Source organism: Melanotaenia boesemani, chromosome 10, assembly GCF_017639745.1.
Source record: "Melanotaenia boesemani isolate fMelBoe1 chromosome 10, fMelBoe1.pri, whole genome shotgun sequence".
In the NCBI taxonomy this organism is placed as follows: Eukaryota; Metazoa; Chordata; class Actinopteri; order Atheriniformes; family Melanotaeniidae; genus Melanotaenia; species Melanotaenia boesemani.
In genome coordinates this window covers 12269209-12281307 of record NC_055691.1, presented here as the reverse complement: position 1 = coordinate 12281307, position 12099 = coordinate 12269209, and the positions used below count along the sequence as shown (strand labels likewise).

Genomic DNA, 12099 nt, shown 5'->3' with positions numbered 1-12099 from the left:
TAACCGGGATCGATCTTTTAACAGCGCTCGGGCTTCATTACGTTGCATTGTGTTGCTGCAGCTTTAGTAGAAGTCCCAACTGGCATTTGTACATATGTGTCAGGAAATCACATTTGGGGGGGTTCAACAGCTAAATGCTGCTGGTTACTAAGCAACAGCTACGAGTTCCAGCAGCTAAACCGACCCTCTTTCAGTCACTGCTGTAAGATGAATCATAAATGAATACATAGACGTGCTTCAAATGAGCCAAAAATGGAATTCACTGTGAGATCAGATGATTTCTCACTGAAGTTTATCATTAAATGGAACCAGTTTAAAGTAAGCATGGCTTCAGGTTTTCCAGATCCTGAACTGGAACTAATGCAGGATAATTACAGTGTTACAACTCTGCTGAAACTCTGCAGACGATCACCTGCTTTACCACACTTTGTAGAAATAACACACAGATCAACAGTGACCAAACCTTTTCTCATCTGCACATCATTCTTTCAGGTCTTGGCTTTCAGGAGAAAAATATTGGCATTGAAACAAACACACAATAGAAACTATGGAACTGTGGAAAGTCTGACAAGAAGTGGCTTCATCATCATGTGCAGGTCTAAATAGAGGTCTCTTAGCAACATAGTAGTGGTAGTGATCGTTTTATGATGAAATGTGATAAATAATGCTGTTATCATGGATCATTGTGGATTTACCAGAATGGATTTACCAAAATTTACCAGAATGAATTTACCAGAATCTGAATAAACACTACATTTAGTGTCTGGATTGTAAACCTCCTGGACAGGATAGAAATGCCTGGAAAACTTACGTAGATCACCTAAAGACTTTACATGCACATTAATGTAACACTCATACTTAGGAGTTAGACTGAGAATGATCAGGTCTACATGAGGCGTTCACATGCCCAGAGACTTCTGTCAGTGCAATTATGTTGAATATTTTCCCCTGAAATATAAAACTTTACTGACTTTAAACATCAATAATTAAGGTGAAGAGTGCGAGAGGCGTGTCCGCGGGGAAATGACACAATCAGATGTCTGCACCATGAAGAGAAATATGATTCTTAGGTAAATGATGAACATGAGAGCGGTCCATGAACTGCACAGCAGCTAAGAACCATGCAGCATGAGCTTACAGCAGCTATTAGGCCTCCCAGGCAGGATTTAATATAATTCCTGCTGCCGTCTGCATCTGTGCGACTCCTCCAGGGGACAGCTGAGTGTGAAGTGATGTTGATGTGAGTCCATACTGAAAAGTGGCTACAGGGTTGAAGCAGTGAGCTGGAGGAGCAGAGAAAGTTCAGCCTCCTGTAAATTTAATGCTGCATTTAAATCTTTAACACCCACTTTTCCTGAACTTTAACCTTTCAGAGTCACAGAAGACAACACGTGTCCTGTTCAGGTCGACCAGTGAAATTTAAACTTGATTTACATTAAAATAAACCAAAATAGGAAACTGGAGAGAAAATACCAAAATAGATGAGGTGGTAACCATGGTGACGCAGCTGGTGCGTCAGACTGCAGGAACCTTCTCTTTCCAGCAGCTGGAGGACGTCCACACTCCGAGTTCCTGCCTCAGAAAGGTGGCGTATTTGATTGGGAAGTCTTCGTTAGGAGCTGTCTGGAAATTGGCTGGTGCTGAGAAGAAGGCTGGTTGAAGCACCTGCATGTCCAAGTCATAAAAGAAATTTAGCCAATCAGATCAGCCAGCTGGTGAAAGCCTGCTATTGGCTGGGTTTCCATGGGTACCTTGAGTTTACATGAGTGTAAAACTTCTACTTAGGGCTGAATGATATGGCCGTAACTTATATCACTATATTTATTATTTTATCACCATATACACGATATATTTATCTGGATGTTATAAAATCTCCTCTAAAACTCTGTTAATGTTAAATTCAGCATCATCGTTCATAAAAAGACCAAAATCAGACAAATCATTCTCTGGCGTCTCCACTGATGTATTTTGTTCCTGCAGCCGTTCTGTCCTTCCATCTTGGACTGTTTTTGTCATACTGGATGGATTTAGCAAACAAAGACGTGTGAGCAATGAGCACAGACATTCCCAGACAGAATAGATTATCCTAGAGAATCCCAGATAGAATAGATTATCCCAGACATTCCCAGATGGAATAGATTATCCCAGACATTCCCAGATAGAAAAGATTATCCCAGACATTCCCAGATAGAATAGATTATCCCAGACATTCCCAGATAGAATAAATTATCCCAGACATTCCCAGATAGAATAGATTATCCCAGACATTCCCAGATAGAATAAATTATCCCAGACATTCCCAGATAGAATAGATTATCCCAGACATTCCCAGATAGAATAAATTATCCTAGATATTCCCAGGTAGAAAAGATTATCCCTTTTTTTTCTCTTAGAGCAACTTCTTCTTCTACTGACTGATAAGCAGCAGCCTGTAGCCTGTAGCACCCCCCCAGTGGTGACTCTGGAGTCTGGAAGATTGGAGCAGGACATCAGCACAACCCCGGTGTGGCGTCTGCTCCAGTCCTCCATCATGTTCCTTCTGTCTTTACGGCAGATTCTTGTTAATTGAATGTGTTTTTAGAGCCATGTATGTTTTTTCCATCTGATGAAGCCTGTTATTTATGATCTGACCATCTTTTTCTTCCTCCTTCCGTTCCAAACCATAAACTATCCTCATCTCTGAGAAATCAATACTTCCGATCACTGCGGCTGTGTGTTATTTTGGGCCGATACATCCTCCCTCTGTAGCCTTCATCTCTCTGTCTTTGAAGAACGCGTGTAGATCTATAAATAAAGACATTGACCTTTTACATCCATCCACCATGGGGGGGGGTATCTCTCCTGACCCTCCATCAGCCTCAGTAAGAACACCTGAGTTATTCTGATTGACTGTGAGAACATAGGAATTGCTAATGGCGTCCAAAGAAATCAAGTTTTAACTTGTTCATGAGCCAGTAGGCCACGCCCCCTCCACACCTGGTCTCGTCTGCTTCACCCACTTCTCACTTACCATGTGGAAGCTGATTGGTTGGATGCTGCATGGGGTTGTGAGGTGGGGCCAGTGCAGCGGACCACCAGGATAGGATCAGTTTGGGCCAACTGGTAAGGTGAGAGCGCTGACCACTGCTCCACCGTTCCACCCACCTACCAGCCAATCAGCAACCAGCACAGCGTGATCTCAGTCAGAGAACTGCACTCCAGGTGCTGGGAGGATGAAACCCTGCACTGAGCTCCTCAGGATTATTTGATTTATACCAGACATTAAAAAATAAAGATCCACTTCCAGAGATATTCCATTACATAACTGCGGGGAATCATCCTTCTCCCACTTTCCCTTCCTCACGTCGACCAAAACGGCTGCTCGCTGTGTCAGTACGCTCTGTTGGACAGACGGCTAAAGCTGATGGCTTTTATTCATTTAGTGTGCAGCCGGGAGGAAAATGAAGGTAATATTTTGTTGGGAGACCATTTCCATTCTTAGAAATGTGTATCCTGTTTCCAGCTGGATGAGTTTCTTTATTCGTCATCATTTTCACTGAGATAGAACAACTAAAAAGTGCTTTTTCAGTTTGACTACAACAAACATGAAGCTGCTACACACACGTTTACTATAAGTAATCTAGTAGGTGGGCGGCATGTTGAAATGTAGTACTAACCAGCTGAGCCATGACTTACACCATCAGGTTTCTGCTGCAGTGCAAAGTGGGTTAAACACAAACAAGACAAAATAACCCCTACCTGACTAGACCCCCCCCCCATACAAGGGGGGCAGCGTGAGACCCTACAGTCCAGCAGATGTTTTCAGGCAGCAGGAAGCAGCAATGCTAACATGTAGCATAGCAACATGATGGGAGAAACTCAGCTAAAGACTCTACCAAGTATCGACATCCAAACCAAAGACAGTTCAAGCCCCAGCAGTTTTATGGGAATGCAGAAAAGCATGAGAACAGCTCTGTCCACATTAGCGCTTCTGATCATTTCTCCACACAAACAAAGAGTTACATGACAGACCCAGAACCAAAGGAGGTAGATGGTGGAAATCCAGCTGGTTGTCTACTTTCTTCTTATCATGTGACTTTAAACAGCAAATTCACCATATATTCAGACATGGAGCTATTCCTGCTATGTTCATATTGCCGAGTCACACAGGAAGTCATGATTCCTTCCACCAATCAGAGGATTGTGGACATTTTTCAGATGTTTGCCAGTTGGTTTGTCCTTTCAACTTACGACAGATTGTCATTCATTGATCTAAAAGGAAAGATTTGAACATTTTCAGGGTCTATGGCAGCTGTCGTCACCACCAGGACGTGGTCCTGAAGCATTCATGGACCAGACTACAGGCTGATGCAGGACATTGGTCCTGATGTGTTCATGGACCAGAATGCAAGCTTATGTCACCACCAGGATGTTGGTCCTGATGGTGAATCATTCATGTTGGTGAAACTGATGGAGGGTTTCATAAAACGATCAAATTAAAGATGCTTTTTGATGAGATGTCATGAAACATGTTGTAAGTCTCATGCTTTCTCTATCTGTGTTCAGCTACCTTGACAGCCTAGATCGGATCGGCGCGCCGGACTACCAGCCCACAGAGCAGGACATCCTGAGGACCCGGGTGAAGACAACAGGCATAGTGGAGACGCACTTCACCTTCAAAAACCTCCACTTCAGGTCTGTAACATTTCCACTGAGTTACATTTCCTCTGAATCGGTGTGTCTGCGCGCACACACCAGTAGCTCCAGCCTGTAATTATATTAAAAGGTTTAAATAAGCGTCCATATTTATGATTCGGCCTATTTAATGAAGTCAGTCTCAATTAGAACATGGAGCGCTGGGAATGACAGGAAGCAATGGTGGGGGGTGGGGGGGGTAGTCGTTCTGCGTATGTGTGTGGACAAGTATTATGGAGGCTGAATGAAGAGTCGGTGCGCTGGGTGTGTTTGGTTTATACATCATCATGTGGACAGTTTTTACTGCCAGTCATTCAGTGTGTGTGTGTGTGTGTGAGGTTAGCATGTGTGCGTAATCTGGGTGTAACTCATCATCCTGTCTGCTCACTCACATCCAATCTGCACGCCAGCTGGAAATGTTTCCAAACCTCCTCTGAAACTGGTCCAGAGGGAAGGACAGTACATGGCTGCAGCTCAGCAGTCGCGTGTTTAGGTAAAGAACCAAACCAGGTAATGAAAACACTCCGCCACACAGGTGACAGGTGTGCAGTTATTCACCAACTTCCTCTCACCCCAAAGTTTCCTGAAAAAGGCTCCTGGTAGGGGGGTTGGGCTTTTCAGATTCCCTGGATAGCTGAGAGGCTGGGAAGCTCTGACTGATTGAGAGTTGCACCTTTCAGCAAATGTAAAGCTGGTGTTTGGCTGCAGACGTTGTTTCTTCTACAAACTCAGTTTTTTAAAAGCAAACCTTTGAGACATGGACGGACGACCAAGTCCAGGACGACATTCAGGCAAAACCACTGAGTGAAAAGACCCCCCACCTGTCTTACCATGAGACCATGGTTAGTCCTGTGCTGGGACTAAATCCCGATCCCCCTCAGCCTGATGGTGCCCTGGTGATGGTGCACCTCTTCACCACTGGAAGTGACATGAACTCGCTCTCCTGCTTTTATCCCAATAGTTAGCATCTTCTCTTGTTCATCCCCAAAAACAAAATGTCCTGCAGCAAGGTTCCGGTCCAGGGTTTGGTACAGGTTTCAGTCCAGGTTTCGGTCCAGATTCTGGTCCGTGATCCTGATCCACCACCCCCCGTCTGTACTTGGACCCGGATCTCAGGAAAAAAAATCCCAGACCTGCAGTGTGAATGCAGTCCGGGGGCTGGTTCATATCTGACTCAACACAACAGAGATCATAATAATATTGATCATATAAACGAGGCTTTGGAAGAGTTTTTACACTGGAGGAGTCACAAAGATAACAGAGATTTTAGAACCTTTCAGCCTTTTACATTTAACAACTTATATCTTGTCTTTTCATTCCCTTTTTTATCTATCATAATATATTCCTCACACAAAATCTACTAGATCTACTTACACACTTTATTTTATTTACTAAGATGCTTCTTCTTCTTTCCTTCATATTTACTAGTACTATTATTCCTCATCTATAACTAAAGCATTTATTTCTTATATTTGCTGCAGAGTTGTAGTTTGGTTCTATGCTACATACATATAATAAGAATAAAGTTGGATCTGGACTGAGACATGAATAAATAAAAACTGTTATTCGTGTTTGTGTTTGTCGGCCAGGCTGTTTGATGTGGGAGGTCAGAGGTCGGAGAGGAAGAAGTGGATCCACTGTTTCGAGGATGTGACAGCCATCATTTTCTGCGTGGCGCTGAGCGGGTACGACCAGGTGCTGCATGAAGACGAGACCACGGTGAGAAGCGCTGGGTTCTAACCCTGCTGGGGTAAATGTGGAGCCTTTAGTGTGGAAGTCAGGAGAAGCCTGACGGTGTGTCTGAAAGCAGATCTACGTCCCTATGATTTAAGTGTTGATGGTTTACTCACAGATGCAGCTGTGAGAGATTCATACACACCTGAGAGGCTTTATTTTCATCATCCTTATTAACAAAACTTCTCCCCTCACACACACAGATGACTATCACAGCAGAACATGGAAATGAATCAGTGGGAACAACAATGGCCACATTCAGACTCCGGTTTGTTTAGGAAAACCCTTCAACGGGGCCTCATGTCTGCTGTTTATGCAAAAACTCCAACATCCCCTTTGTGTGTGTGTGAGTCGTTTGTTTCTATGCAAATCATTCCTCCGTGCACGGACGCTGCAGACTGAGGTGTGCCTGAACCTGAATACGGATCCTCTGCACCGAGCAGGTGGACAGAAAACTTCCAAAAAGACTCAGATAAACATTAAAACCAAGTTTCTGTCTGAGCAGGGGGATTTAAAGGGAATAAATGTCAATTTTTCCATAAGGTAAAAGGTAAGGTAAGAGTGGTGAGGTCTTTCCTCAACTTCCTTATTGAAGGCTGCGACCCGCTGAGCAACCTAACACAAATAAGCTGATCTGCATGCACGGCTATTTATAAGCCTGGAGCGCATTCTGGATAGGATTCCAGGCTGGGAATACGTGCTCTATTTATGCAGATGTCATCCAGCATCCCAGTGAGCCGAGAGCACCAGAGGAGAAGAAATATCCGTCAAACATGCTCACAAACAGCTTGGGCTCACACGGGTCCCTCGTCCCTTTAATTGGCTCTGTTTTTGAGGAAATGTAAGGTCACAGTGACATTCTAAGCAGAGCTCGCCCGGCTGCAGCAGGAATGACGCCGTTTTCCATCCCTCTGTGTTTACAGCCTCTGAGCAGAGTTAACGTTAAAGATGTGCTTTTATTGGTCAGTCAGCTGTTGTTCTGCTGTTGTGAAAATGCAATAAAGGCAGATTTCACTCATTTTTCTGCCGTTTAATAATCTAGGACAGGTTTGACCTGACCCAGTGTGACATTATAACATCTGGACCAGGTATAGTGTGTAAAAACCGCAGAAAAATGAGTGAAATCTGCCTTTATTGCATTTTCACAAGTCAGAAAAAGGTTTCACAAATCACAAACTATGTTTTTCAGATTCAGTAGACTCTGTAGAATAATCTAAGACAGGTTTGACGGCACTGAGTATCAATAAAACGGAGGGTTAACAGAGAAATACAGTCACTCGCTTTCTGACTTAAGGGTCCCTTAAAATTTCCCTTAACAAGCTAATCGGTAGCTGCGATTCGGAAGCTAAGTTCAGCCTTGTACGGAGGAGTCCCTTCCATTGCCGGGTATGATCTGTCTCATTATCAGCTGCTCTGATGAACGTCCTGCATTTTCATTATGATTAAACACAAACGTAGGAGTTTTAATTACCAGACAAACAAACAAACCAGATTAACTGAGCTCCCACGTCCGCTGTCAGCTTCATTAACAGACACGCCCACGTCTCCTGACCGAGCAGAAAGACTGACCTGATCACACCTTTAATTCCCAGTTTAAACTGGTTATAAACGTGGCTCAGCTTGCCCAAACACTGGCAGTAGTTAGTGTGTGAGGGTGTCAGTGGATTCAGTAACCACAGACCTCCAGAGGACAAGCCTGTAACCATGACAACAAGGGTCACATGGTGTCTTACAAATTGCGCTGGACCACAGACCATAATTTTACCAGTTTAATATTTTTGATGGGACCCTCAGAACGGCCAGCAGGACTGAGACCGATCTGCAGATGTCTGACATCCATCAGTCCGTCTTAGTTTCAGAGGCGCTTAGCAGTGGATCTGCGTAAAAAAATCAAATCGATTCAAATTTATTAAGCTAATATCAATTCATCATTTTTTTCAGATGACAACATTGATATTATTATGGCGTGACTGACCGATGCTCTGCAAGATCTTAGCGTATATATACGACTGAAGGGTTTCCTGTTACTTCTGTCCAGAATCAGCTTCTTTACGTTCAGATGTTTTCATTCACCTGTAAACTATTCATTACCTCTCACATCAGCATCTAACGCTAAGACAGTGGCATCTCACATTAGCAGCTAACACTAAGACTGTAGGCTCTCATATTAGCAGTTAACACTAAGACCCTGAGCTTTCACATTAGTAGCTAACGCTAAGTTAGTGGGCTCTCATATTAGCAGTTAATGCTAAGACCCTGGGCTCTCACATCAGCTAACGCTAAGATTGCAAGCTTTCACATTAGCAGCTAATGCTGCGAGACTGCGAGCCCCACTATGTTCAAGAAAAACTGAATGTTTTGAAAATAACAGGAAGTGACATCACCACGCACCACTCCGAAAATTAATCTGATGATGGACTGGTAAATGTAAACAACAATCTTTAGAACTTGGTATTTCAGAAATGCATATAGACGCGTCAGAGCAGGTTATTACAGTAATTTGATTACTACCAGTTATCGGATTTTGATGGTCATAACAGGTTCAGTGTTCTATAAAAAATTATCTGAAAATGTCTTTAATATTCAAGAACAACTGGTGTTACATTAATATTTGGAAATGAATTGATGTGAAACCAGTTCAGGAAATTAGTGGCGATACCCAGCCCTTGTAAATGGTGCTCTGTAACGAAAGGGTGGTCTGGAATCAGTCTCACGGCCCGCAGTGCAGCACCCAGGTGTCGTGTCCCCATCAAAACCAGCTAAAAAACTCTGACTTTGGTCATTTTAAAGCTGATGGAAATGTGGGAAATAATCCATTCCTCTAGCTGTTTATGTGGAAGAGTTTTCTGAAGGGTAAAGTTGAACTTCTTGTAATATTTCTGAAACAAAATAAAATATTTACATGTTAAATTCCAAATTTGTTACGACTTTTACAGCTGAACAGTTGTGTGGTGGTTAGCGCTGTGGCCTCACAGTTGGGGGGAAGGTGGAACAGTGACCTTTCTGTGTGGAGTTTGCATGTTCTCCCCGTGTATGTGAGGTTCTCTCCAGGTACAATGACCCTCTGCTAAGCGGCTGCTGCCTTAGTCTGTCTTATCCTGTTTATGTTTTTATGTTGTTGTTGTCTACTCTTGGACAAGTTTGTACTGGAGAAAAAAATTTGTTGCACCTGTTGGCAATAACAATAAAGTTATCATTCATTCATTCATACTCCAGCTTCCTCCCGCCATCCTAAGACAAGATGTTAGTTTAGCTGGTCTCTCTAAATCCTACTTAGGAGTGAGTGTGAGTGGTTGTTTGTCTCTTTGTGTTGGCCCTGTGATGGACCGGCAACCTGTCCAGGTGTATCTGTTCAAGTGTACCTGCCTCTCGCCTGTTAATTCCTGGGATAGGCTCCAGCTTCCTGCTACCCTGTATTGGACAAATGGTACAGAGAATGGATGGATGGATTTCAGAGCTGTCAGAGAGGAGTGAAACACGTGTCATACATGTGTGTGCTTCATACATCTTTTAACATCATATTTTACACGCCTAAATATTATTATTTTTTTATACACCTAACAGGACCTTCTGTATTTTTGGTCCTGTTGTTGCTGTAGTGCACTTTTAGAAAAAATAATACCAAATTGTACCTTTAGGGGTACAGAGGCTTGTTACTGGGGTAATGCCATCAAAGTTACTGCTGTTGTACCCTCAATAGAGGGTTTTTATTTGCACCTTTTATTTGCACCTTTCTAGTTTATTACTCAAAAAAAAAAAAAAAAAAGAAAACATGTTTAACAAGGCAAGGCGAGGCAAGTTTATTTGTATAGCGCATTTCATGTACAGGACAATTCAAAGTGCTTAACATAAAACAAAGGCATTACAGATATTTAGAAATAGTAAAAGGCAGCAACATATAATCACAATAAAATAATAAATTACATTAAATTATTAAAACCAAATAAGTTAAAAGTTAACATGCAGATTTCGTGCATAGGCGCATGAGAAAAGAAATGTTTTTAACCTGGATTTAAAAATGTCTACATTTGGTGAAAATTTAATCTCCACTGGCTGTTTGTTCCACTTGTTTGCAGCATAACAGCTAAATGCTGCTTCTCCATGTTTAACCCGCATTTAAAAGTAGAAAATGTCTCTCATCACAGCCCAAGAAGAAGATAACGGTTTTTCTCTGTCACATGCAAGTGAACACATCAGAAACAATGTGGGGTTCAACATCTTGCTTAAGGACACTTCAACATGTGGTTTGGAGTAACCTGGGCTCAAACCCTCAACCCTCATAAGCTATAGGCAGGGTGATTATAAAAATGAGGTTAATGGCTCCAGAGGTGAAAACGTTTGTGTTTGAAATCAGAGTAAATACATTTACATATAAACTTGTAAAATATAAATGACAGTCTGCTGAAACCTACCTGAATGTTTGAGGGATCAGTGAACCTTCTCCTGTGAGGAAAGCTGGTTTAACCTTTTTTTGTCTTTTGTTTTTCCAACACAGACTATCTCCTGATATTTTACCCTAACATTAAGAAGAAAAAGTACACAGTTACTATTAGGGGACACAGCTGTGCCTTTCAGGCCCTCAAATATGCCCCGTTTCCATCAAGGGGCCCCGTTTGAGACAAGATGGTTTTGGACAGTTTGGTTTGGTAAACCCTGATCTCTGTTGCGTACCAGCCTGTCCCCTACTGTCCTGTCCCATACCAATCTGTCCCCTAAAGACCAGTCCCGTACCGACCTGTCCACTACTGACCCATCCCGTACCAACCTGTCCCCTACTAACCTGTCCCGTACCAGCCTGTCCCCTACTGACCTGTCCTGCGATGACCTGTCCTCTACCAAACCGTCCCGTACTGTACTGACCCGTCTCATACCAAGCCGTCCTGTACCGACCTGTCCCATACGGAGGATTTCCATACCCAGCCATCCTATACTGAAATTCGTTCCCTCAACTGCAGGAATGTCGCTAGCTGGTAGGACCAGTTAGATGAAAGTTGTGACCCCGACAGACCCCTGACAGACCTGGTGTTCCAGCCTCTAACTCTGTGGTTTTGTCTATGGATGCAAACACTTCCTGCTTGGTAACTCCTCCTCTCTGTTTGCATTGTGTCTTTTTGTGGCTCATATCTCTCTGGTCTGAAATAGAAGTGACGGCTGCTCTGTGTCAACACATCTTCTGCCTTCTCAACACTTTCTTTGCAGCACCAGGTGTGTGTTTGTGTGTCTGGGGAGAGAGGGGTGGGATTAGGAGGTGGGTGGGTGGGTGGGTCCTGTTGCGTTTCCTGTTCCTGCTCTAAGCTCCGCCCTGCAGCATCTTTGGCTCCTTCCACTCCTCCTGTCACTGTCGTCATCGACTGTCCTCTCTAACCAATCAGCAGTCAGATCTTCTACAGATGCTCCACCCACAGACAGGTATGAAACCTCCGACAGGTCACTACTCTTACCAAGAGTTGAAAGCAGTGCCTCTTTGTGTGTGAGGTCATTTGTTACAACTGATCTGTAACAAATCAGCTAATGTGATAGTTTGATGGGTCCCAGCCATCTTCTTCTCTTACCGTCCTGGTTCAGAACTCAGCAGAGATGGATCAGAACCAGAGAGGAGCCGCTTTCAACTCATCCTGTCACACAATCTCTAAATGTATTTTTTTTTATGAGACACTTTGTAAAAAAATTAATTTGTGAAAATGAAAAATA

General features: G+C 43.2%; 1 protein-coding gene across 2 annotated transcripts in view; it reads left to right on the top strand.

Annotated features, from left to right (window-relative positions):
* Positions 1 to 12099, top strand: part of gnao1a (guanine nucleotide binding protein (G protein), alpha activating activity polypeptide O, a) — a 103677-nt gene that overhangs the window by 75709 nt on the left and 15869 nt on the right. For both annotated transcript variants that reach the window (XM_041996121.1, XM_041996122.1), the window contains exons 5-6: positions 4546 to 4674; positions 6264 to 6393. In XM_041996121.1, coding sequence (XP_041852055.1) covers positions 4546 to 4674; positions 6264 to 6393 — 259 coding nt within the window. The remainder of the gene's footprint in view (positions 1 to 4545; positions 4675 to 6263; positions 6394 to 12099) is intronic.